The following is a 27,421-nucleotide window of genomic DNA, read 5'->3' as shown; positions in this document are numbered from 1 at the left end:
ATATATTTTTTTTTATTTTTTTATTTGTTTTTATTATATTTAATTTTTTATTACATTTTTTTTAATTTTTTTTAAGATTTTTTTTCATATTTTACTATGACCAAAGTAGTACAATGTTACCATAGTAACAGTGTACTACTTTGGGGAAGTGATCAGTATTTTTTTTTTTTTTTTTTTTACACAATTTGCTTATAGCAAAGAATTACTTTGCTATAAGCAAGCATTTACCTGAATGAAATCGATTTATTCAGCTTTTTTTTTTTTTTTGTGCTTAGCTGTAATTTGGTCACAGCTAATCACATGACATGTGCATGTGATTAGCTGTGACCATTCACAGCTAGGCACTAGTATACAATGGATGGCATGAATGAAGCCATCCATTGTATACAACTGTCATGTGACCTGCTGTGATTGGTCACAGCAGGTCACATGGTACCAGCAACGGGAACCGGTACTCGGATCTGTCATCGGCCGTGTCCGAGGTGCACGGCCGGTGACAGATCGCACTGCTGCGCCGCTCTGCATTAGCGCAAACGACGCATTTGCGGGAGCACGCCAAATGGCGTGTACCCGGAACGGAGAGACACTTATGAAGCCGCCAAACGGCCATTGGCCGGGCGGCTAATGGTTAAAGAGCTCAGACAGGTGCTACTAAGTTAGATTAATGACTGGAGTAGGTGGACTTTTTTATATGAATGAGTGGCAGCACTCATACGTCTATTTCCCAAAGACAACCTCTGGATATGACGCTGAGCATGTGCACTCAACCTCCTTGGTTGACCATAGCGAGGCCTGTTCTGAGTGGAACCTGTCCTGTCACACCGCTGTATGGTCTTGGCCACCGTGCAGAAGCTCAGTTTCAGGGTCTTGGCAATCTTCTTATAGCCCAGGCCATCTTTATGTAGAGCAACAATTCTTTTTTTCAGATCCTCAGAGAGTTCTTTGCCATGAGGTGCCATGTTGAACTTCCAGTGACCAGTAGGAGAGAGTGAGAGCGATAACACACCTGCACCCCATTCCCACGTGAGACCTTGTAACACTAACGAGTCACATGACACCAGGGAGGGAAAATGGCTAATTGGGTCCAATTTGGACCTTGTCACTTAGGGGTGGACTCACTTTTGTTGCCAGCGGTTTAGACATTAATTGCGGTGTGTTGAGTTATTTTGAGGGGACAGCAAATTTCCATGTTATAGAAGCTGTACACTGACTACGTCACATTGTAGCAAAGTGTCATTTCTTCAGTGTTGTCACATGAAAAGATAGAATCAAATATTTACAAAAATGTGAGGGGGGGACTCACTTCTGGGAGATACTGTATATATACAAACATTTACATAATATAACGCGCAAAACCAAGACCGCCAAAAACAAGGAAAAATGCTCTCAGACTCAAGAGAATGCATTATTGTTATACGAATTTGCAGCTCCAGCAGTTTGTTCAGCACTTTACAATCTAAAGCAGTGGCTCTCAACCTGTGGGTCACGACCCCTTTGGGGGTCGAACAACCCTTTCACAGGGGTCCCCTAAGACCATCAGAAAACACATTTCCGATGTGTAAAGAACAGCTACTGTGTAGAAAGCAGCTGCTGTGCTGAAAGCAGCTACTCTGTTAAAGCAGCTACTGTGTTGAAAGCAGCTACTGTGTTGAAAGCAGCAGTATTGGAGGTAAAACGACACTCATGAATTATAATTACTGGGTAAATAATTTTATGGTTGGGGGTCACCACAACATGAGGAACTGTATTAAAGGGTCACGGCTTTAGGAAGGTTGAGAACCACTGACTTAGAGGGAGACAATACAGTTACAATACAATACAAGAGAATGAAGAGAGGGCCTGTCAGAGCTCCCGGGTATGACCAGAGGTGTGTGACTGACGCAGGGAAATGCAGACTTCAGATAAGTTATAAACAATTTATTAACACTAACACTACAAACATAAACGCAGTGCAATACTAAAGCATAACACAGTGCAAACAAACCAAACCAAACCACCCACAGATAACAGTACATACAGTGCAAGCGTCGTCAGGCAGGCCGGGTCAATATCAATCGTGCAGGTAGGTACAGGGGGAGCAAGCGGAGAATAGTCAGGTCACGAGCAGGGTACAGCAACTAACAGGCAGGTAGGTACAGGGGGTCAGGCAGAGAATGGTCGGGGTCACAAGCCAGGGATCAGAACAGGAGAAGTCAGCAGAGGTCAGAATCAAGCCGGGTCAGCAACAAGACAGGAACAGGAACAGGAGCAGGAGCAGGAGCAAGATACAGGGCCCAGGAAAAACACAACACCAAGGCAGAGTCTGCAGGTCTGAATGTCCCTTAAATACACCAGTATAATTAGTTCCAGGTGTTTGACTGGCTGCAAGGTTGAGTCTCTGATTGCTGGGAGCACCCGCTGGCCAGCCCTGGTACTGCAGCTCAAAAGGCAGATGAGTCCCACTATTGCTGGCCAGTCCATTCCTGACAGTACCCCCCCCCCCCCCCAAGGAGCGGCCTCAGGACGCTCCAAACAGTCCTAGCTGGGCAAAAAGTTCCACCGCCCGGGTCTGGTAACTGGCGGGATATCAAAGACTGGCACACCGGGCAGGACTCCGGGCAGGGGCACACCGGGCAGAGGCACACCGGGCAGAGGCACTCCGGGCAGAGGCACATCGGGCTGGACTCCGGGCAGAGGCACATCGGGCTGGACTCCGGACAGAGGCACATCGGGCTGGACTCCGGGCAGAGGCACATCGGGCTGGACTCCGGGCAGAGGCACATCGGGCTGGACTCCGGGCAGAGGCACATCGGGCTGGACTCTGGGCAGAGGCACATCGGGCTGGACTCCGGGCAGAGGCACATCGGGCTGAACTCCGGGCAGAGGCACATCGGGAGATTACCAGGTGAAGCAGCAGGCACCGGGCCCCCAGGCGGGGCGACAGGCATCGGGCCCCCAGGAGGGGCGACAGGCATCGGGCCCCCAGGCGGGGCGACAGGCATCGGGCCCCCCGGCGGGGAGACAGGCATCGGGCCCCCAGGAGGGGCGACAGGCATCGGGCCCCCAGGCGGGGCGACAGGCATCGGGCCCCCAGGAGGGGCGACAGGCATCGGGCCCCCAGGCGGGGCGACAGGCATCGGGCCCCCCGGCGGGGCGACAGGCATCGGGCCCCCAGGAGGGGCGACAGGCATCGGGCCCCCAGGAGGGGCGACAGGCATCGGGCCCCCAGGCGGAGCGGCGGGTGCCGGGCCCCCAGGCGGAGCGGCGGGCGCCGGACACCCAGGCGGAGCGACAGGTCTCGGGCCCCCAGGCGGAGTGGCGGGCGCCGGACCCCCAGGCAGAGCGACAGGTCTCGGGCCCCCAGGCGGAGCGGCGGGCGCCGGATCCCCAGGCGGAGCGGCGGGCGCCGGACCCCCAGGCGGAGCGACAGGTCTCGGGCCCCCAGGCGGAGCGGCGGGCACCGAGTCACCAGGCACGACAGTGGGCTCCGAGTCAACTGGCAAGACTGCGGGCACCGAGCCAACTGGCGGAGCAGCGGGCTTCGAGTCGTCTGGCAAGACTGCGGGCACCGAGTCGTCTGGCAAGACTGCGGGCACCGAGTCGTGTGGCAAGACTGCGGGCACCGAGTCAACTGGCGGAACAGCGGGCATCGAGTCAACTGGCGGAACAGCGGGCACCGAGTCGTCTGGCAAGACTGCGGGCACCGAGTCGTGTGGCAAGACTGCGGGCACTGAGTCGTCTGGCAAGACTGCGGGCACCGAGTCGTCTGGCAAGACTGCGGGCACCGAGTCAACTGGCGGAACAGCGGGCACCGAGTCGTCTGACAAGACTGCGGGCACCGAGTCGTCTGGCAAGACTGCGGGCACCGAGTCATCTGGCAAGACTGCGGGCACCGAGTCGTCTGGCAAGACTGCGGGCACCGAGTCGTCTGGCAAGACTGTGGGCACCTAGTCTGGCGGAACAGCGGGCATCGAGTCAACTGGCGGAACAGCGGGCACCGAGTCGTCTGGCAAGACTGCGGGCACCGAGTCAACTGGCGGAACAGCGGGTATCGAGTCAACTGGCGGAACTGGGGGCACCGAGTCGTCTGGCAAGACTGCGGGCACCGAGTCGTCTGGCAAGACTGCGGGCACCGAGTCGTCTGGCAAGACTGCGGGCACCGAGTCGTCTGGCGGAACAGCGGGCATCGAGTCAACTGGCGGAACAGCGGGCACCGAGTCGTCTGGCAAGACTGCGGGCACCGAGTCGTCTGGCAAGACTGCGGGCACCGAGTCGTCTGGCAAGACTGCGGGCACCGAGTCGTCTGGCGAAACAGCGGGCACCGAGTCGTCTGGCGAAACAGCGGGCACCGAGTCGTCTGGCAAGACTGCGGGCACCGAGTCGTCTGGCGGAACAGCGGGCATCGAGTCGTCTGGCGGAACTGCGGGCACAGAGTCGTCTGGCAAGACTGCGGGCACCGAGTCGTCTGGCAAGACTGCGGGCACCGAGTCAATTGGCGGAACAGCGGGCACCGAGTCGTCTGGCAAGACTGCGGGCACCGAGTCGTCTGGCAAGACTGCGGGCACCGAGTCGACTGGCAAGACTGCGGGCACCGAGTCGACTGGCGGAACAGCGGGCACCGAGTCGTCTGGCAAGACTGCGGGCACCGAGTCGTCTGGCAAGACTGCGGGCACCGAGTCAACTGGCGGAACAGCGGGCATCGAGTCGTCTGGCGGAACTGCGGGCACAGAGTCGTCTGGCAAGACTGCGGGCACCGAGTCGTCTGGCAAGACTGCGGGCACCAAGTCGTCTGGCAAGACTGCGGGCACCGAGTCGTCTGGCAAGACTGCGGGCACCGAGTCGTCTGGCAAGACTGCGGGCACCGAGTCAACTGGCGGAACAGCGGGCATCGAGTCGTCTGGCAAGACTGCGGGCACCGAGTCGTCTGGCAAGACTGCAGGCACCGAGTCGTCTGGCAAGACTGCGGGCACCGAGTCGTCTGGCAAGACTGCGGGCACCGAGTCGTCTTCAAGACTGCGGGCACCGAGTCAACTGGCGGAACAGCGGGCACCGAGTCGTCTGGCAAGACTGCGGGCACCGAGTCGTCTGGCAAGACTGCGGGCACCGAGTCGTCTGGCAAGACTGCGGGCACCGAGTCAACTGGCGGAACAGCGGGCATCGAGTCAACTGGCGGAACTGCGGGCACCGAGTCGTCTGGCAAGACTGCGGGCACCGAGTCGTCTGGCGGAACTGCGGGCACCGAGTCGTCTGGCGGAACTGCGGGCACCGAGTCGTCTGGCAAGACTGCGGGCACCGAGTCAACTGGCATTGGATCGTCTGGCTCGACAGCGGGCACCGGATCAGGTACCGGATCATCTGGATCAACAGCGGGCATCGAGTCAACTGGCCTAATAGGATCATCAGGCTGGATCAGTTCATTATGCTGGGTAGAAGCATCCGGCTGAGTAGAGGCTTCAGGCTGAGTAGAGGCTTCAGGCTGAGTAGAGGCTTCAGGCTGAGTAGAGGCTTCAGGCTGAGTAGAGGCTTCAGGCTGAAGAGAGGCATCAGGCTGAACCACGGAAGGCAGGTTCTCAGACGGTAGGCTCACCGGTTTGGATACTGGCAGGATGGTACTGGTTGGAAAGAATTTTCGCTTTTTTCTGGTTTTAACTACTGGGGCACTGCAAGTAAACGCAGGTCTGCAAATAAATGGAGCAGCTGGAGACAGAGAAGAGCTGGAGGATGGAACAGAGGAAGGAACAGTCGCTACAGAGGGCTTCTTTACAGGGTTAAAGGCAGGATAGGTGCAGCGAGTGGGAACAGGGTACTGACATGCGGTAGATAGCCAAGTATACTGGGCTGTAACTGGGGGAGTTGTTGGGAATACAGGAGTAGAGCTTTGAGGAGATAGATTAGAAGCAGGACTGGGTCTTTGTAAGCTGACTGAGGCTGGGTGTAACAAATCTGTCCATGTCTGCAGTATGGGTTGAACAAAGCTCAGCTTACACAAAGCCTGTCTGGTCAATGACTGCACTGCGTTTATACAATCTCTTAGTGTCTGTGGTGAACATGTGGAATAACGCTCCAGAAAGTAACCCACATCATCCTCTAATAACCACACCAGGGACTCTACCTGGTCGGCACTAAATGGTGGCAAAAATTCATCCCTGCATTCGGGGGTACCAGATGAAACCAACTCTGCACAAACCTCAATCAAAGGCTGCACCTCAGAGAACTCTGTGCCCTGATCTACTAGAACATGAGCGAGCCGTATACATTCTAGCAGTTCATCCCGGGTATACTCCTTCAGAGTTTGATAAGCATACTCCCTGTCATCAAACACTAGCAGATATAAATACGCAACCTCATCCAGATCCATCCTTCCCATCAACAAACCAAGATGGCTTCCCTGTGCAGCCACTTCTGGTCAGGATTGGCCTTGGTGTAATGTCAGAGCTCCCGGGTATGACCAGAGGTGTGTGACTGACGCAGGGAAACGCAGACTTCAGATAAGTTATAAACAATTTATTAACACTAACAATACCAACATAAACGCAGTGCAATACTAAAACATAACACAGTGCAAACAAACCAAACCAAACCACCCACAGATAACAGTACATACGATGCAAGCGTCGTCAGGCAGGCCGGGTCAATATCAATTGGGCAGGTAGGTACAGGGGGAGCAAGCGGACAATAGTCAGGTCACGAGCAGGGTACAGCAACTAACAGGCAGGTAGGTACAGGGGGTCAGGCAGAGAATGGTCGGGGTCACAAGCCAGGGATCAGAACAGGAGAAGTCAGCAGAGGTCAGAATCAAGCCGGGTCAGCAACAAGACAGGGACAGATGCAGGATGCAGGAACAAGATACAGGGCCCAGGAAAAACACAACACCAAGGCAGAGTCTGCAGGTCTGAATGTCCCTTAAATACACCAGTATAATTAGTTCCAGGTGTTTGACTGGCTGCAAGGTTGAGTCTCTGATTGCTGGGAGCACCCGCTGGCCAGCCCTGGTACTGCAGCTCAAAAGGCAGGTGAGTCCCACTATTGCTGGCCAGTCCATTCCTGACAGGGCCCTGCTCATAAGAGCTTACCATCACACACAGAATTCAAATTTCTACTAACTTCACATAATATCATGATCTGTGCATTTTGAATTTGGGCTTTGAGCTGCTTGTAAAGACTAGTTGGTTTCCAGAAACCAATTTAGGACAGCCGTGGATGCCTTTGGCTGATCAAAAAAGCTAATGGATTTCCCAATCCACACAATCGAGGTGGATATAGGAAATAAGTACCTTTTTTCCATTTTTTTCTAAGTGATGACATTCCTTCTATTGCATAAGAGCAGATGGAGAAGAAAAATCGGCATGCCGATCTTCCCAGTGAATGGTTGTGCAGGGGATGGGTGTCAAGTCTGATAATTGGAAGACAACAGGCTGAGTTCCCAGAACAGACAGAGAACTGACCACGCTGTGCTCTCCTGCTTAGCATGGTCATCTTATAATAGGAAAGCAGAGGGACTGGCAGGAACACCAGGGACTTCACACAAAGGAGGCAATACAAGTACATGGTACAGCAGGCACAGATCAGGAATAGGAAATGTTGGGTTTACATATTATTTAGCGCTGTTCTGGGGGAGAGGCAAAACGGGTGCGAGGGAGGATTTTGTCCAGGGGCAGCCTGCAGAAAACTGGAGGGAGTAGCCATCCCTCATCCATCTGGTGGTTCTGCCCCGCAGGTCTGCAGCCTCTCCCCTGTAGAGTATGAGAAACAGCCAATTGGGTACCAACGAGGAAACACATGAGTCTCCACCACAGAGCTTAGGGGGAGAAGCAGCTAAACAAAACAAGTCAGCAGCACTCCTACACCTTCTGCTAGCCTGTGACTGGACAGTGAAAGTAGAAGTAGCTCCTCTATCGCTCTGCCATCTCCCCCTATCAGTGTGCCTAATGTTAGCATATGAGCACTGCAGCACAACTGATTGGCTCCATGAGCTGCTTCTCCGTCCTCCAGTCTGAGCCCTGCTGTACAGGGATCACAAGTGTTAATCTGAATCTTTAATATCTGCCAAGAGTTTAGTTTTACAGGGCAGTGCCAGGACACTAGAATTTTCCTAAGGGGGATTCAGTCATTGAATCTTATTCATTGCTCTCTGTACATTTCCTTTAAGATAATGTTACAGAACTCTTCGCCTGAATATCCTCAGACACCTGAATATCCTCAGACACCTGAATATCCTCAGACACCTGAATATCCCCAGACACCTGAATATCCCCAGACACCTGAATATCCCCAGACACCTGAATATCCCCAAAAATGCTGAATATCCTCAGAGATCCTGAATATCCTCAGACATCCTGAATATCCCCAGACACCTGAATATCCCCAGACATCCTGAATATCCCCAGACACCTGAATATCCCCAGATATCCTGAATGTCCCCAGACACCTGAATATCCTCAGACACCTGAATATCTTCAGACACCTGAATATCCCCAGACATCCTGAATATCCCCAGACACCTGAATATCCCCAGACACCTGAATATCCCCAGACACCTGAATATCCCCAGACATCCTGAATATCCGCAGACACCTGAATATCCCCAGACATCCTGAATATCCCCAGACACCTGAATATCCCCAGACATCCTGAATATCCCCAGACACCTGAATATCCCCAGACAACCTGAATATCCCCAGACATGCTGAATATCCCCAGACAACCTGAATATCCCCAGACATCTTGAATATCCCCAGACATGCTGAATATCCCCAGACATCCTGAATATCCTCAGACATCCTGAATATCCCCAGACACCTGAATATCCCCAGACATCCTGAATATCCCCAGACATGCTGAATATCCTCAGACATCCTGAATATCCTCAGACATGCTGAATATCCTCAGACATGCTGAATATCCCCAGACAGCCTGAATATCCTCAGACACCTGAATATCCCCAGACATGCTGAATATCCCCAGACACCTGAATATCCCCAGACACCTGACTATCCTCAGACATGCTGAATATCCCCAGACACCTGAATATCCCCAGACACCTGACTATCCTCAGACATGCTGAATATCCCCAGACACCTGAATATCCCCAGACACCTGACTATCCTCAGACATGCTGAATATCCCCAGACAGCCTGAATATCCTCAGACACCTGAATATCCCCAGACACCTGACTATCCTCAGACATGCTGAATATCCCCAGACACCCTGAATATCCTCAGACACCTGAATATCCCCAGACACCTGAATATCCCCAGACACCTGACTATCCTCAGACATGCTGAATATCCCCAGACACCCTGAATATCCTCAGACATGCTGAATATCCCCAGACACCTGAATATCCCCAGACACCTGAATATCCCCAGACACCTGACTATCCTCAGACATGCTGAATATCCCCAGACACCTGACTATCCTCAGACATCGTGAATATCCCCAGACATCCTGAATATCCTCAGACACCTGACTATCCCCAGACATCTGACTATCCTCAGACATCCTGACTATCCTCAGACATCCTGAATATCCCCAGACACCTGACTATCCTCAGACATCCTGAATATCCCCAGACATCCTGAATATCCTCAGACACCTGAATATCCCCAGACATGCTGAATATCCTCAGACATCCTGAATATCCCCAGACACCTGACTATCCCCAGACATCTGACTATCCCCAGACACCTGAATATCCCCAGACCCTGAATATCCCCAGACATGCTGAATATCCCCAGACATCCTGAATATCCCCAGACATCCTGAATATCCCCAGACATCCTGAATATCCCCAGACATCCTGAATATCCCCAGACACCTGAATATCCTCAGACTTGCTGAATATCCTCAGACACCTGAATATCCTCAGACACCTGAATATCCCCAGACACCTGAATATCCCCAGACATCCTGAATATCCCCAGACACCTGAATATCCTCAGACACCTGAATATCCCCAGACATCCTGAATATCCCCAGACACCTGAATATCCCCAGACACCTGAATATGCTCAGACACCTGAATATCCCCAGACATCCTGAATATCCCCAGACACCTGAATATCCCCAGACACCTGAATATCCCCAGACACCTGAATATCCCCAGACATCCTGAATATCCCCAGACACCTGAATATCCCCAGACATGCTGAATATCCCCAGGCATCCTGTATATCCCCAGACATCCTGAATATCCCCAGACATCCTGAATATCCTCAGACACCTGAATATCCTCAGACATGCTGAATATCCTCAGACACCTGAATATCCCTAGACATCCTGAATATCCCCAGACACCTGAATATCCCCAGACATGCTGAATATCCTCAGACACCTGAATATCCTCAGACACCTGAATATCCTCAGACACCTGAATATCCCCAGACATGCTGAATATCCCCAGACACCTGACTATCCCCAGACATCCTGAATATCCTCAGACACCCTGAATATCCTCAGACATCCTGAATATCCCCAGACACCTGAATATCCCCAGACATCCTAAATATCCTCAGACATGCCGAATATCCCCAGACATGCCGAATATCCCCAGACATGCTGAATATCCTCAGACACCTGAATATCCCCAGACACGCTGAATATCCTCAGACACCCTGAATATCCTCAGACACCTGAATATCCCCAGACACGCTGAATATCCTCAGACACCCTGAATATCCTCAGACATCTGAATATCCCCAGACACCTGAATATCCCCAGACATGCTGAATATCCTCAGACACCTGACTATCCCCAGACACCTGACTATCCCCAGATACCTGAATATCCCCAGACATCCTGAATATCCCCAGACACCTTAATATCTCCAGACACCTGAATATCCCCAGACATGCTGAATATCCCCAGACACCTGAATATCCCCAGACACCTGAATATCCCCAGACACCTGAATATCCCCAGACACCTGAATATCCCCAGACATGCTGAATATCCTCAGACATCCTGAATATCCCCAGACATGCTGAATATCCCCAGACATCCTGAATATCCCCAGACATCCTGAATATCCTCAGACATCCTGAATATCCCCAGACATCCTGAATATCCTCAGACACCTGACTATCCCCAGACACCTGAATATCCCCAGACACCTGACTATCCCCAGACACCTGAATATCCTCAGACACCTGACTATCCTCAGACATCTGAATATCCTCAGACTTGCTGAATATCCTCAGACACCTGAATATCCCCAGACACCTGAATATCCCCAGACATCTGAATATCCTCAGACACCTGAATATCCCCAGACACCTGAATATCCCCAGACACCTGAATATCCCCAGACATCCTGAATATCCCCAGACATCTGAATATCCTCAGACTTGCTGAATATCCCCAGACACCTGAATATCCCCAGACATCCTGAATATCCCCAGACACCTGAATATCCCCAGACATCCTGAATATCCTCAGACATGCTGAATATCCCCAGACATGCTAAAGATCCCCAGACACCTGAATATCCCCAGACACCTGAATATGCTCAGACACCTGAATATCCCCAGACACCTGAATATCCCCAGACACCTGAATATCCCCAGACACCTGAATATCCCCAGACATGCTGAATATCCTCAGACACCTGAATATCCTCAGACACCTGAATATCCTCAGACATGCTGAATATGCTCAGACACCTGAATATCCTCAGACACCTGAATATCCCCAGACATGCTGAATATCCCCAGACACCTGAATATCCTCAGACATGCTGAATATCCCCAGACACCTGAATATCCCCAGACATCCTGAATATCCTCAGACACCCTGAATATCCTCAGACATCCTGAATATCCCCAGACACCTGAATATCTTCAGACATCCTGAATATCCTCAGACACCTGAATATCCCCAGACATCCTGAATATCCTCAGACATGCCGAATATCCCCAGACATGCTGAATATCCCCAGACACCTGAATATCCCCAGACATCCTGAATATCCTCAGACATGCCGAATATCCCCAGACATGCTGAATATCCCCAGACACCTGAATATCCCCAGACACCTGAATATCCCCAGACTCCTGAATATCCCCAGACATCCTGAATATCCTCAGACATCCTGAATATCCCCAGACACCTGAATATCCTCAGACACCTGAATATCCTCAGACACCTGAATATCCTCAGACACCCTGAATATCCTCAGACACCCTGAATATCCTCAGACATCCTGAATATCCCCAGACACCTGAATATCCTCAGACACCTGAATATCCCCAGACTCCTGAATATCCCCAGACATGCTGAATATCCTCAGACACCTGAATATCCTCAGACACCTGAATATCCCCAGACACCCTGAATATCCCCAGACACCTGAATATCCCCAGACACCTGAATATCCCCAGACTCCTGAATATCCCCAGACACCTGAATATCCCCAGACATCCTGAATATCCTCAGACACCTGAAGATCCTCAGACATGCTGAATATCCTCAGACACCTGAATATCCCCAGACACCTGAATATCCTCAGACACCTGAATATCCCCAGACATCCTGAATATCCCCAGACACCTTAATATCTCCAGACACCTGAATATCCTCAGACATCCGGCTGCATGGAGTTTTTCGTAAGACATCACAATAGATAAGAGACAATAAAAAGTTTGCTTCATAGTCTGGTGACATTGAGCGTAATCACGACACGATAAGCCAAATACAGATAAATATAGGGACTTATCCTGGTGTCACAAGGTTGTACACGCTGGAAAGGTGATTGTGACGGCAGGTCTTGTTCTGTTTGATTTATAACGATACAAACATAACTAAAAACAATAAAAAGTCAGATCATTCCACAGCCTGACTAACTAGTTTAGGGCTCATTCAGTCTCAGTGCGTTCCATTCAATTGGCTGCCCTTTTCGCAGGGCAGGGACAAAGGGGTGGGCAGGAGGGGTGGTTGCCCTGGGGGCAATGGTTTACTGTAGGGATGGGGGCACTTTCCTTCTGTGACAAGGATGACAGGAGTAGTGACAGGCGGCAGCGATTTTGACAAGTGAGTGACTGCTGGGAGTAGGATCCCCTAAGCTTGCACATCATGAATACGACGGGGGGGGGGCACAATTTCAAAACTTTGTTTTGGGCACTAGATGACTTTGTCCCGGCACTGCCTTTGGGTGGGAAAGCTGGAACAGAAACCCCTGACCCTTTTCCAAAAACACATGCATTGAGCTGTGGCACCATGATTGGTGGGTGTGAAAAAGTGTGCATTAGCAGATGGTAGTGGTGTTATTAATAATTAATGGCACCTCTAAGGGGGCAGCGTGTTTCTGTGCTGGTCAGGAAAGCGTACAATTTTGTGTGCATTCCCAACACGCAGTAGTGTGAACCTAGTGTTAAACTTGCAGTTGGGGGAGGGGGGCATTAAAAACATGCGGTTAAGTCACACTTTTAGCACTTCACCCCAACTGCCCCCTTAGCTACTTCAGCCTCCGCGACATACCAGTGTGTCATGAGGTTGAACTGGCTTTGCTGGGATGTAAGCTCCAGGCATTATTTCTGGTATCTTTTTTTCTGTCGTTGGTGGGCTGTAATTGAACAGTGATCCTAGCAGCTAATTAGCCGCTGGATCACTTTTTCAGGAGGCAGAAGGGGGGCCCACCCCTCTCAACTTGTTCCGCAGCCCCGGTAGGACAGGAGAGCCCAGGATTAAAGCTGACGGTTCCACCGGCTTACCATAGAGCTGATCGGGGACCGGAATGTCACAGATCATTTCTATGGCCTAAGAAACTGGAAAACTGGAAAAGTCTAGTATTTTGCCACTTCCGGTCTCTCCAGGATGTACTGAGATAACTGGCTTGGGGGATCAGACTAATCTTGGTTAGATGTTTTTAAGGGCAAAGGAGAGATCTGGGGTCTAATAGACCCCATATATCTTAGTAAAGAGGACCTGTCACTGCCTATGTTATCACAAGGGATGTTGTTCATTTCTTGTGATAGCAATAAAAGTGATACAAACATTTGAAATTTTTAATAAAAGCAAAAATATACCTGTTGATCCTGCCAGAAATCCAGTTTATTTGCATGAGCACTCTATGGGGTCTGTTTATAAAATGCTATGATTGTCATCTCCATCCAGTAGCCTAGTTTTCCATTGAGGAATTTCAGAAAACTGTGCTGCATTTTGGCTAATAGATGGCACTGACAATCAAAGGAATTCATCTATTAGAGAAATACTTGGCATACTTGGACAGAGGGGTGGCGGTGGACGTGGTATACTTGGACAGAGGGGTGGCGGTGGACGTGGTTTATTTGGACAGAGGGGTGGCGGTGGACGTGGTATACTTGGACAGAGGGGTGGCGGTGGACGTGGTATACTTGGACAGAGGCGTGGCGGTGGACGTGGTATACTTGGACAGAGGGGTGGCAGTGGACGTGGTATACTTGGACAGAGGGGTGGCTATAGATGTGGTATACTTGGACAGGGGAGTGGCAGTGGACAAGGTATACTTGGACAGAGGGGTGGCGGTGGACGTGGTATACTTGGACAGAGGGGTGGCAGTGGACATGGTATACTTGGACAGAGGGATGGCGGTGGATATGGTATACTTGGACAGAGGGGTGGCGGTGGATGTGGTATACTTGGATAGAGGGGTGGCTATAGATGTGGTATACTTGGACAGAGGGGTGGCGGTGGACGTGGTATACTTGGACAGAGGGGTGGCAGTGGACGTGGTATACTTGGACAGAGGGGTGGCAGTGGACGTGGTATACTTGGACAGAGGAGTGGCGGTGGACGTGGTTTATTTGGACAGAGGGGTGGCGGTGGACGTGGTATACTTGGACAGAGGGGTGGCGGTGGACGTGGTATACTTGGACAGAGGCGTGGCGGTGGACGTGGTATACTTGGACAGAGGGGTGGCAGTGGACGTGGTATACTTGGACAGAGGGGTGGCTATAGATGTGGTATACTTGGACAGGGGAGTGGCAGTGGACAAGGTATACTTGGACAGAGGGGTGGCGGTGGACGTGGTATACTTGGACAGAGGGGTGGCAGTGGACATGGTATACTTGGACAGAGGGATGGCGGTGGATATGGTATACTTGGACAGAGGGGTGGCGGTGGATGTGGTATACTTGGATAGAGGGGTGGCTATAGATGTGGTATACTTGGACAGAGGGGTGGCGGTGGACGTGGTATACTTGGACAGAGGGGTGGCAGTGGACGTGGTATAATTGGATTTTGCAAAAGCATCTGGCACAGTTCCCCACACACAGCTAATGTGTAAGGTAAAGTCTACAGGCTTGGAAAAATCTGTATGTAAATGGATAGAAAACTGGCTAAAAGATGGTATTCAGAGAGTAGTGGTTAATGATTCATACTCTGAAGGGTCTAGGGGTGTCAGTGGTGTACCCCAAGGTTCAGTGTTGGGACTCTTACTATTTAATATATTTATAAACAATATAGGGTCTGGGATTAGAAATCCCATTTCAGTCTTTGCAGATGACACCAAGCTGTGCAGTGGAATAACGACCTTACAGGATGTCTCCAACTTACAAGCCGACCTCAATGCTCTGTGTAATTGGGCAACTATGTGGCAAATGGTTTTTTTTGTTATTAACTTTTTATTGATTTTTAAGCAAGTATAACAGAGTTACATAGAGCATCAAAATGGAAAACAGAAAAGGAAATAGGCTCATCGATGAAAGGCATTCAAATACATGTAATGTCATTACGTAACAGTGGTTTAGCGATCAGTTTCAGACAAATGAGTAGACAAGTCAGAGTTGGAAGTATCTCATGATTCCCAAATTGCCTCAAAAGTGGAAACAGAGTTGGTATGTACAGCAGTAAGGTACTCCATTTTTCTCATTTCTGCTATTACCTTCTTCAATTCCGATAGCGTAGGTGACGTTGTAGAAAGCCAATGCATGAATGGTTCTCCTGGCTGCCGTTAAAACATGGGAGGAAAAGGTAGGCCCAACAAAAAGTGAACAGGCTCAAATGAAATTGGAGCTTTCAAATTAGCCGTAGGAGGCCAAGGACCTCTCTCCAAAAGGGTGCAATGGACTGGCAAGTCCAAAAAAATGTGGAAAAGAGTGCCAGTGTCCTCGCCACATTGCCAACAGACAAAAGAAACATTTGGGTTATGAGCATGGAGAACCTCAGCAGTCCTATACCAAAACATCAGAATTCTATAAGTATTTTCTTTATATACTACACATAGGGAAGATCTGGAGGCTGCCTCCCAAATCCTTCTTCACTGATCCAAGGCAATGTCACACTTGAGGATTCGGGGCCATTTGTGCATTTAAAGGTGTGTATCAATAGAAAGGGGGCAAGCGTCTAAAAGAAGCTTATATATAGATGAAACCATGGCTGGCAAATGAGGAGTAATGCTGATAAATGTAAGGTTCTGCAATTGGGGGCTAAGAATATGCATGCATCATACTTACTAGGGGGGGGTACAACTGGGGGAATCAATGGTGGAGAAGGATCTGGGAGTTCTGGTAGATCACAAGCTTAATAATGGCATGCAATGCCAAGCTGCGCTTTCTAAAGCGAGCAAAATCCTCTCTTGTATTAAAAGAGGTATAGACTCCAGAGAGAGATATAATTTCCCCCGGTACAAATCATTAGTAACACCTCATCCTGGAATATGCAGTTCAGTTTTGGGCACCAATTCACAAAAAGAACATTGGGGAACTGGAGAAAGTACAGAGAAGGGCAATCAAACTTATAAGAGGCATGGAGGAGATCAGCTATGAGGAAAGATTAGAGGAACTGAATTTATTCTCTCTTGAGAAGAGGAGATTAAGGGGGGATATGATCACCATGTATAATACATAAGGGGGGATATGATCTCCATGTATAATACATAAGGGGAGATACAATCTCCATGTATAATACATAAGGGGGGATATGATCTCCATGTATAATACATAAGGGGAGATACGATCTCCATGTATAATACATAAGGGGGATATGATCTCCATGTATAATACATAAGGGGGGATATGATCTCCATGTATAATACATAAGGGGGGAGATGATCTCCATGTATAATACATAAGGGGGGATATGATCTCCATGTATAATACATAAGGGGGATATGATCTCCATGTATAATACATAAGGGGGATATGATCTCCATGTATAATACATAAGGGGGGGATATGATCTCCATGTATAATACATAAGGGGGGATATGATCTCCATGTATAATACATAAGGGGGGGTATGATCTCCATGTATAATACATAAGGGGGGATATGATCACCATGTATAATACATAAGGGAGGATATGATCTCCATGTATAATACATAAGGGGGATATGATCTCCATGTATAATACATAAGGGGGGATATGATCTCCATGTATAATACATAAGGGAGGATATGATCTCCATGTATAATACATAAGGGGGGATATGATCTCCATGTATAGTACATAAGGGGGGATATGGTCTCCATGTATAATACATAAGGGGGGATATGATCTCCATGTATAATACATAAGGGGGGATATGATCTCCATGTATAGTACATAAGGGGGGATATGGTCTCCATGTATAATACATAAGGGGGATATGATCTCCATGTATAATACATAAGGGGGATATGATCACCATGTATAATACATAAGGGGGGATATGATCTCCATGTATAATACAAAAGGGGGGATAGGATCTCCATGTATAATACATAAGGGGGGATATGATCTCCATGTAGAGCTATTCATCCTGAGGTCATCACAGAGGACAAGGGGGCACTCTTTACGTCTGGAGGAAAATAAATTTAATCTCCAAACACGGAAAGGTTTCTTCACAGTGAGAGCTGTGAGAATGTGGAATAGCCTCCCTCAAGAGTTGGTTCTGGCCAGCTCAGTGGATTGCTGTAGGAAAGTCCTGGATTCTTTCTTAGATACACAGAATATAACTGGATATAACATTTATAGGTAACGTTGATCCAGGGAATATCCAATTGCCTTTCAGGGGAACAGGAAGGCATTTTTTCCCTGCAGGAGCAAGTTGGATCATGCTTTGCTGGGTTTTTTTGCCTTCCTCTGGATCAACTGTAGGTGTAGGATTATAACTTGTTTTTGGTTTTTTTTTAATGGTTGAACTGGATCGACTTTTGTCTTTTTTCAGCCAGACTAACCATGTAACAAAGCTTGAATGTGAAATAATTTGAAACATGCAGTCAATGCTCAGAGTAATTCCATTAATTCATAAACTATTAATCTCTTATCTATATAGCAGATCCAAAGTGCAATGGGGTGACTTTACCCTGTTCTCAATACAAAAATATTGTTAGCTAATTACATTGATACCAAGTGCACTGGATGTTGGACCTCAGTACTGGTGATGCTGTGTTTGGGGGTCCCGGTGTCACCCTTGAGATACTTTGCATGCACACTAACTCAATAAAGCATTCATTATGGAGACGGGGGGCTGCAAGTCGACAGTTCCTGCTTAATTAGTAGTGGGGTTTGTATGGGCCACTTTGGTAAGTGGGTTGGGTATGGAACAGACCAGCTGGTCACTGGGTGGGCCTGAGGCTGACTGTAGGGAGGCCCTGGCTATGCTGTGCACTGTGCTATGTCATGGGGTCCCAGTGTCACCCTTGAGTTACTTTTCATGTGCACTAACTCAGCAACCCAAATATTAAAGTGATCAGAAGCTGCAAGTGGGCGGTACTTGCTTGCTTAGAGGTGGGGTTTGTGTGGGCCACTGTGGTAAGTGGGTGGTGTCTGGGAGGGGCCAACCAGTCACTGGGAGGCTCTGAGGCAGGACTGTGGGTGGGCCCTGGTGATGCTATGTTTCCGGCCATGTCCTGGGGTCCCAGTGTCACTCTTTAGTTACTTTGCATGCACAATAACTCAATAGGCCAACTAATACAGTGATCGGGGGCTGCAAGTGGGAGGTCCTTGCTTAGAAAGAGGTGGAGCATATATGGGCCACTCCAGTAAGTGGGCAGAGTCTGGGAGGAACCAACCAATCAGTGAGTGGGCCTGAGGCAGGACTGTGAGTGGGTCGTGGTGATGCTGTGTTGCAGGCCATGTCCTGGGGTCTCAGTGCCACCTATGAGTTTATTTGCTTGCAATCATTATGGTGGTATTTAGGGTGTAACATGAGACATGGGTGCATTCCCCGAGCCCCCCACCACTTGAATCACAGTGTCTTCTGTTTTGTATTGAATACAACGCAGTTGGTATGTCATTCATTAACAGGGATCTGCAAATGGGAAAACTACAATTCCCATCTGCCACAATGGCAAAGGGACCTGTATATCTCCATAAAGAATAGGTGTCACTGGCATAGCTATAGGGGTTACAGGGGTAGCAATTATGACCTGGCCGTATGCTTCTGGGGGCCCGTGTGATCTCCATGTTTTAGACCTGGACAGGAGGGGTGACATATATATGAACAATCCTCCCTATTTTCTTCTTGTAGCCCCTGAAAGCCTACTTCTCCTCCTGTTCCTCCCGCCTGCATTCAGCAGCTGCAGGAGGTACAGGGAGTGAATTGGTTCATGTATATGCCTCCCCTCCTATCTGTGGTACCTCTGCTGGTTTGGCCTCCTGTGTGACTCCCCTGGTCCCCCCCCCCTTCCCACAACTACTGCCAGCGGCACCTGAGGATGTGTCTGCATAAAGAGCGGGGGAAAGGGCTGTAAATGATGTTATTCACTGGCTCCTTCCTTTTTGAATGAACACAGTGAGTGATTGGTACTGATTGCTTCTGTGTCCATTTATAGCTGAAATATAGTAAACAGCACCTTTTTTAAAAATGGAAAGGGAAATCACAAAGTCTTTCTGGCCATGTGATTTCCCTGTGGTTCCCATACCCGCAAATGCGCTGCGGGCTGATGTGTGGGGGAGCTATTCAGAATAAATGGCATCCCCAAGCATCTCGTAAGAGCAGCGCAATTTAGCTGTGGGTGGTTACGGGTGCGGGAACAGATGAGATATCTGCACCCGCAACCATCCCGCACAATGTGAACCAGGGCTGAAAGAGAAGGTGCAGACTGATGAGCTCATCACTATGTCACTCTGCTCCTTCCTCCTATTAGCAAGACATGAGCACTGAAGCACAGTTGATTGACTCTTTGTGCTGCTTTCCCCTCTTCTAGTCTGAGCTCTGCTGTACAGGGGATTGTAAAAGGCTAATACCAGGTCAGATTCTGGAGTTTACTCTACTCGCAAAGAAAATATGTAAAGAATGATGTATGAATGACTACAGAGCTTCAATTACATACATAGTTACATAGTCTGGCTGAAAAAAGACAAAAGTCCATCCAGATCAACCATTAAAAAAAAAAGTTATAATCCTATACCCACAGTTGATCCAGAGGAAGGCAAAAACCCAGCAAAGCATGATCCAATTTGCTTCTGCAGGGAAAAAATTCCTTCTTGATCCCCCGAGAGGCAATCAGATATTCCCTTGATCAACTGTACCCAGGGGCGGACTGACAATTTGGGAACTCGGGCACTGCCCGAGGGCCCGGGGTCAGTAGGGGGCCCCAATAGATACCCTTGGTACCTTTTAATAGGCTTTTTTGGGTGTGGCTTGAGCGTGGGTAAGGACTTAGGGGCCCCATAATCCCCTATTGCCCAGGGGCCCCATGAGTTGTCAGTCCACCCGACTGTACCTATAAATGTTAGTTTCCAGTTTCATTCTGTGTATCCAAGAAAGAATCCAGGACTTTTTTTAAAGCAATCCACTGAGCTGGCCAGAACCAACTCTTGAGGGAGTCTATTCCACATTCTCACAGCTCTTACTCCAATCTCTTTTTGTTGACAGCTGAAGCTATTGATATATAGGTAAAAAAATCATTCTTTGAACACGTACGATCTTTTTTCCTTTCTTACCTTCTCTCTAAAAATGATGAAAATATGACCACGGCAGGTCTGTTGTCTAAAATTGGCCACCATTTCTCTTTCTAGGCTCAGAATGTTGTCAATTTTTTGTGGCTCATAAATAAAATTAAATGCATGTATTTGTAATCTAAGCAAATATCTATTTGACATCCAAGTCAATGTGAAAGAGGACAAAGTTTTGCAAATACATATAAAGGATCAGTGGCAGAATACGACTTATGCAGGCCATAGATGGAGAGAAAAACGGCCGATTTTTCTTTAAAAAAATGAAAAATCGGTTGTTCAAGCGGCCGACGTTACCAGCAACGGTAAAAATAATCGGCCGATTTTCATCCCGTCTACAGCCGGCAAAGAGTGTCCCTGCAGAGAGCTCCGCTATTTCTTTGACAGTTCTTTGACATTTATAGCGGATGCAACAATGTATCTATTTGTATCCATTTAGGATACAGATGTTTTTATTCAGAAACAAATAGATACATTGTTGCAACCGCTATAAATGTCAAAGAACTGTCAAAGAAATAGCGGAGCTCTCTGCAGGGACACTTTTTGCCGAACTGGAATTCTTCTTCTTCTTCATCCTCTTCTTCATCCTCTTCTTCTTCATCCTCTTCCTTTTCTTCATCCTCTTCTTCTTCTTCCTCTTCTTCATCCTCTTCTTATTCTTCATCCTCTTCTTCTTCTTCTTTTTATCCTCTTCTTCTTCTTCTTCATCCTCTTCTTCATCCTCTTCTTCTTCCTCTTCTTCATCCTCTTCTTCTTCTTCATCCTCTTCTTCTTCTTCATCCTCTTCTTCATCCTCTTCTTTTCTTCCTCTTCTTCATCCTCTTCTTCTTCTTCATCCTCTTCATCCTCTTCTTCCTCTTTTTCTTCATCCTCTTCTTCTTCCTCTTCCTCTTCTTCTTCTTCTTCATCCTCTTCTTCTTTTTCTTCTTCTTTTTGTCTTCCTCTTGCAGGTCACTGCTCATGCGCAGATTTTTGTATTGGTAAAAAGATCGGCCGATTTGCCCATCATTGCCGTGAAAATCGGCCGATCGGCAAAATCGGCAGATTTTTTTCCAACTTTACTGATTAAAAAAATGCCAAAATACCGAAAAACGGCCGAACAATTAGCCCACTAACGATCCGAAAATCGGCCGATTTTATTTTCAGCCGAGAAATCGGCTGATTTTCGACCCATCTATGGCCTGCATAAGCAGACTGAAGCACAACTACAATAAAAAGTATAAAGAATACAAAATATGCTGTTCTGAGGCCATCTAGTGGTTACATGTGTCATTACATAACTTTATTGTTAGACTACAACTAATTAGTACATCAATCTATCTACATACTGTAGTGTACCTATACATTCCTATCACATTTCATATGAATATTATGTTACATAATAATATAATATAATATTTATATTATTTAAGGTTCATAAATAGTGCCAACAGTGCTTTATACATTGCACATTATGGGGCACATTTATATTTATTTATTTATTATAGGTATTTATATAGCGCCGCCAATTTACGCAGCGCTTTACATATACATTGTACATTCACATCAGTCCCCAACCCTGAAGGAGCTTACAATCTAAGGTCCCTAACTTACATTCATACATATACCAGGGCCAATTTTAGACAGGAGCCAATTATTATTATTATTATTATTATACAGGATTTATATAGCGCCAACAGTTTGCTCAGCACTTTACAATATAAAGAGAGACAATACAGCAACGATACAAGAGGATTAGGAGGGCCCTGCTTCTTGGAGCTCATTAACTTACCAGTATGTCTTTGTAGGAGGAAACCGGAGTACCTGGAGGAACCCCACGCAGGCACAGGGAGCACATGCAAACTTCAAGCAGATAGTGAAGTGGTTGGGATTCGAACCAATGACCCTAGTATAGCAATAATCCAACATTCAGCAAACATTCACGCCAAGTGTTTTAAATTACTGTTATTGATTCATCACCAGTGAATGTTTGGTGAAAATCACATTCACTGCATTATAAATATGTGTGGGATCATTTCATAGAACTGAGTCTACCTAAGATGAGGACCCCTCAGGTCCCACTGGGAGATTTAATTACTACATATATATCCATTCTGTGTACATACCGTTTATGGGTCATCTAAGACTTCTACATAGAGGCAATATTTATTTGGGAGATTGTTATGGCTTTTTATGGTTGATAATGATTAATAATGCCGTTTTATATGTATACAGGTGAAACTCAAAAAATTAGAATATCGTGCAAAAGTTCATTTATTTCAGTAATGCAACTTAAAAGGTAAAACTAATATATGAGATAGACTCATTACATGCAAAGCAAGATAGTTCAAGCCGTGATTTGTCATCATTGTGATGATTATGGCTTACAGCTCATGAAAACCCCAAATCCACAATCTCAGAAAATGAGAATATTGTGAAAAGGTGCAATATTCTCGGCTCAAAGTGTCCCACTCTAATCAGCTAATTAAGCCATAACACCTGCAAAGGGTTCCTGAGCCTTTAAATGGTCTCTCAGTCTGGTTCAGTAGGAATCACAATCATGGGAAAGACTGCTGACCTGACAGTTGTGCAGAAAACCATCACTGACACCCTCCATAAGGAGGGAAAACCTCAAAAGGTCATTGCAAAAGAAGTTGGATGTTCCCAAAGTGCTGTATCAAAGCACATTAATAGAAAGTTATGTGGAAGGGAAAAGTGTGGAAGAAAAAGGTGCACAAGCAGCAGGGATGACCGCAGCCTGGAGAGGATTGTCAGGAAAAGGCCATTCAAAAGTGTTGGGGACTTTCACAAGGAGTGGACTGAGGCTGGAGTCAGTGCATCAAGAGCCACCACACACAGACGGATCCTGGACATGGGCTTCAAATGTCGTATTCCTCTTGTCAAGCTGCTCCTGAACAACAAACAACATCTGAAGCGTCTTACCTGGGCTAAAGAAAAACAGACCTGGTCTGTTGCTCAGTGGTCCAAAGTCTTCTTTTCTGAAGAGAGCAACTTTTGCATCTCATTTGGAAACCAAGGACCCCGAGTATGGAGGAAGAATGGAGAGGCCGAAGGACCCCGAGTATGGAGGAAGAATGGAGAGGCCCAAGGACCCCGAGTATGGAGGAAGAATGGAGAGGCACAAGGACCCCGAGTATGGAGGAAGAATGGAGAGGCACAAGGACCCCGAGTATGGAGGAAGAATGGAGAGGCACACACTGCAAGATGCTTGAAGTCCAGTGTGAAGTTTCCACAGTCTGTGTTGATTTGGGGAGCCATGTCATCTGCTGGTGTTGGTCCACTGTGCTTCATTAAGTCCTGGGTCAACGCAGCCATCTACCAGGAGATTTTGGAGCACTTCATGCTTCCTTCCGCAGACGAGCTTTATGGGGATGCTGACTTCATTTTCCAGCAGGACTTGGCACCTCCCACACAGCCAAAAGCACCAAAACCTGGTTCAATGACCGTGGGATTACTGTGCTTGATTGGCCAGCAAACTCGCCTGACCTGAACCCATAGAGAATCTATAGGGCATTGCCAAGAGAAAGATGAGAGACATGAGACTGAACAATGCAGAAGAGCTGAAGGCCGCTATTGAAGCATCCTGGTCTTCCATAACACCTCAGCAGTGCCACAGGCTGATAGCTTCCATGCCACGCCGCATTGAGGCAGTAATTGCTGCAAAAGGGGCCCAAACCAAGTACTGAGTACATATGCATGCTTATATTTTTCAGAGGTCCGATATTGTTCTATGTACAATCCTTGTTTTATTGATTGCATGGAATATTCAAATTTTCTGAGATTGTGGATTTGGGGTTTTCATGAGCTGTAAGCCATAATCATCACAATAATGACAAATCACGGCTTGAACTATCTTGCTTTGCATGTAATGAGTCTATCTCATATATTAGTTTCACCTTTTAAGTTGAATTACTGAAATAAATGAACTTTTGCACGATATACTAATTTTTTGAGTTTCACCTGTGTATATATATATATGTATATATATATATTTTTCATTTATTTGTATAGTTGTAATGGCGTGTTGCCAATTTTACTTTATGTTTTTGTCTGGGATTATAAATTGTAACTGACTCCCAGTGGCAATGAATGTTCTTGTGGTGTCTATTAAAGTGAGTCTCTATGATTTCTAAACCTTTATGTTTTTATTGCTGACTCAGCCTCCTTTGTGGAGATTCAGCCTTCCTAAATTTACTGATGAGCTCTAGCCTTTCAATAAGGGTATTTGTTCTGGGGATGAAGGTCTCAGAGGGCTCTTCTCCAACTTTGAGAGATTTTCTAACACTTCTTGTTGCATCACTGGGACAGGAAATTTGAACAATGGTACATAGCAAAAAAATTACCAGGTAGGAGTTTTAACCCTTCCCTACTGTATCCAAAGCTAAAAAAAAGTCTGTCATTCATCAGTTCATGTGTTTACAATGTCTTGTTTATGATGCAGATTTTAGGTGAAAAACCCAAGCTTCCTGAAGGCGATGACGACACGGATCATGTGGCAGATGTCAGCAACAGGAAAAAAGCCAAACTGCACATGGTGAGTTGAAAGGGGGTGTCAGGAATCAGCAGCAGGGATGGCCAGAACTGCGTGGCTACATTCAGGAAACTGGGACCAGACTGTGAATGCTACTTGCCTTCCATGGGATTTACCCCCCCCCTTCCATTTTTGCAGTACAGCACTGCATTACTTTAATTGACAATTGCGCGGTGATGCAACGCTGCACCCAAATTAAATTTTTGTCCTGCTTTTCCCACAAATAGAGCTTTTTTCGGTGGTATTTGATCACCTCTGTGTTTTTTATTTTTTGTGCTATAATAAAAAAAAAAACAATTTTGAAAAATAAACAGTATTTTTGCCTTTTTGCTATAAAAAATGTCCAGTAAAAAAAAATTTTAAAAATCATATTTCGTCATAAAGTTAGGCCAAAATGTATTTTGTTAAAAGGCTTTGCTAAAAAAAAAATCCCAATACGTGTAAATTAATTGGTTTACATGAAAGTTATAGCGCTTACAAATGGCGTAAGTATATTCTGAAATTTTTTTTTTATACTAGTAATGGCGGCGATCAGCGACTTATAGCGGGACTGAGCGACTCCTGGACTGCGGCGGGCATTCTGACACTGACTAACTGCCACTGACATCCCTAGTGACACTAATGCAGTAATCAGTGCTAATAAAAAGCACTGACACTGTACTAATGACACTGGGCAGGAAGGGGTTAACATCTGGGGCAATCAAAGGGTTAACTGTGTGCTGTTTTACTATGGGGGCTGTGTGTATTTTACAGTGTAAGCTTTGTATGGCTGTGCTATAAAGAGCAAAAACAAAACAGCATGCTGGAGCTGGCAGAGGAGAGATCTGTTTACATACAGACCTCTCCCCTGTCAGTGTTCTACGGCGATCATCAGGTGCCAGCGGGGAATATCCGCCCGGGACCCGGTGATCAACACCTCTAGCTGCCAATGGCAGATAGGGCAGCGCCCCCTACCTGGAAATACAAAATCACGTATATATATATATATATATATATATATATATGTGTGTGTGTGTGATTTTGCACAGCCCTTCCGCCCTGTAGCAGTACTAAGCAAGATATACAGTGTAGCACCCCATTAGGCTACTAGTTGGTTAAAATTTAGTTTTTGGCCTCCCTGTAGTTAGGGAGAGAAACAATTGTTTAGTCAGGTCTGCTCTGGTCTTTCCTGGAATGAACTCAGCTGCTCCCCCTCCCCATATCCCATGAACCTGGGGCATAGTGGGTGGGAGAACACAGATTCCAACCTGCGTATGAATGCCTCTCCAGCCAATACTTGGTAAATTTGGTGAGTGACCAGCAGGGGGCTGAGGGGGGTATAAATAGGCTGAAACCAGAGAAGAGGCCTCTTTGTTCCTGGGAAACTAAGACCCAGGGCTGAGGCACCCCTGGGAGAACCATGACCCACCTGCAGCTGCAAGAATCTTCTCCAGGGTCCTGGCTACTGTTTGGTTGGGGGACCTCTGTTCTAGTCTCTGGAAGCATTTGCAGAAATCTTCCTAAGATCCAGGACAAAGGCAGTTAGAATACAGAAACTGACAGATACTGCAGGCTGCTATACAGAATTCAGGACACAGTGAGTACCAGCCTTTGAGACTTTCTTTGGCCTCTTTTGGGAGATTTACATTATGACCAGTACACTCAGGACTGTTGAGGAGTTCCTGTTTAGTACCACTTTGTCTACACTTCACAAAGGGGGTGCTTTCACCCTGAAGTATTAGTTCAGCATTAGAGTCTTCTACTACCAGTTTGAAGTTCATTGGAGTATCCCTAGGCTCATCCTCACCCTATCCAGCCTGTTCTCTGACTCCAGTGATTGGGAAATGCTGTTTGCCTGGCCACTGGGAATGGAAACTGGGATCAAACAGCCAGGCCAGGTTCAGCTCTGCACTACAACAGTAGAAAAAAATCAATTCAAACAGCAGGAAATGTAAAAATAGGTGAACCAATAACCCAGTGACAGAGTAGCTGATGAATAACTAACAAACAGAAAGCCTAACTAACAACTAACTATATACAATATATACAAAATGGGGAAAACCGGAGATGCATG

The 27,421-nt window shown here is 47.3% G+C and overlaps 1 protein-coding gene across 1 annotated transcript in view; it reads left to right on the top strand.

Annotated features, from left to right (window-relative positions):
- LOC149444748 (scinderin-like) overlaps positions 1–27,421 on the top strand; it is a 95,630-nt gene that overhangs the window by 15,646 nt on the left and 52,563 nt on the right. Inside the window, exon 5 of the mRNA XM_089654580.1 lies at positions 25,279–25,371. Within this exon, the coding sequence (XP_089510706.1) occupies positions 25,279–25,371 (93 nt within the window). The remainder of the gene's footprint in view (positions 1–25,278; positions 25,372–27,421) is intronic.

This window comes from Staurois parvus, unplaced genomic scaffold, assembly GCF_062004578.1.
Source record: "Staurois parvus isolate SC_StPar_1 unplaced genomic scaffold, SC_StPar_1.0 ptg000779l, whole genome shotgun sequence".
In the NCBI taxonomy this organism is placed as follows: domain Eukaryota; kingdom Metazoa; phylum Chordata; class Amphibia; order Anura; family Ranidae; genus Staurois; species Staurois parvus.
The sequence above is the reverse complement of the archived record's forward strand: the minus strand, read 5'-3'. Positions and strand labels throughout refer to the sequence as shown.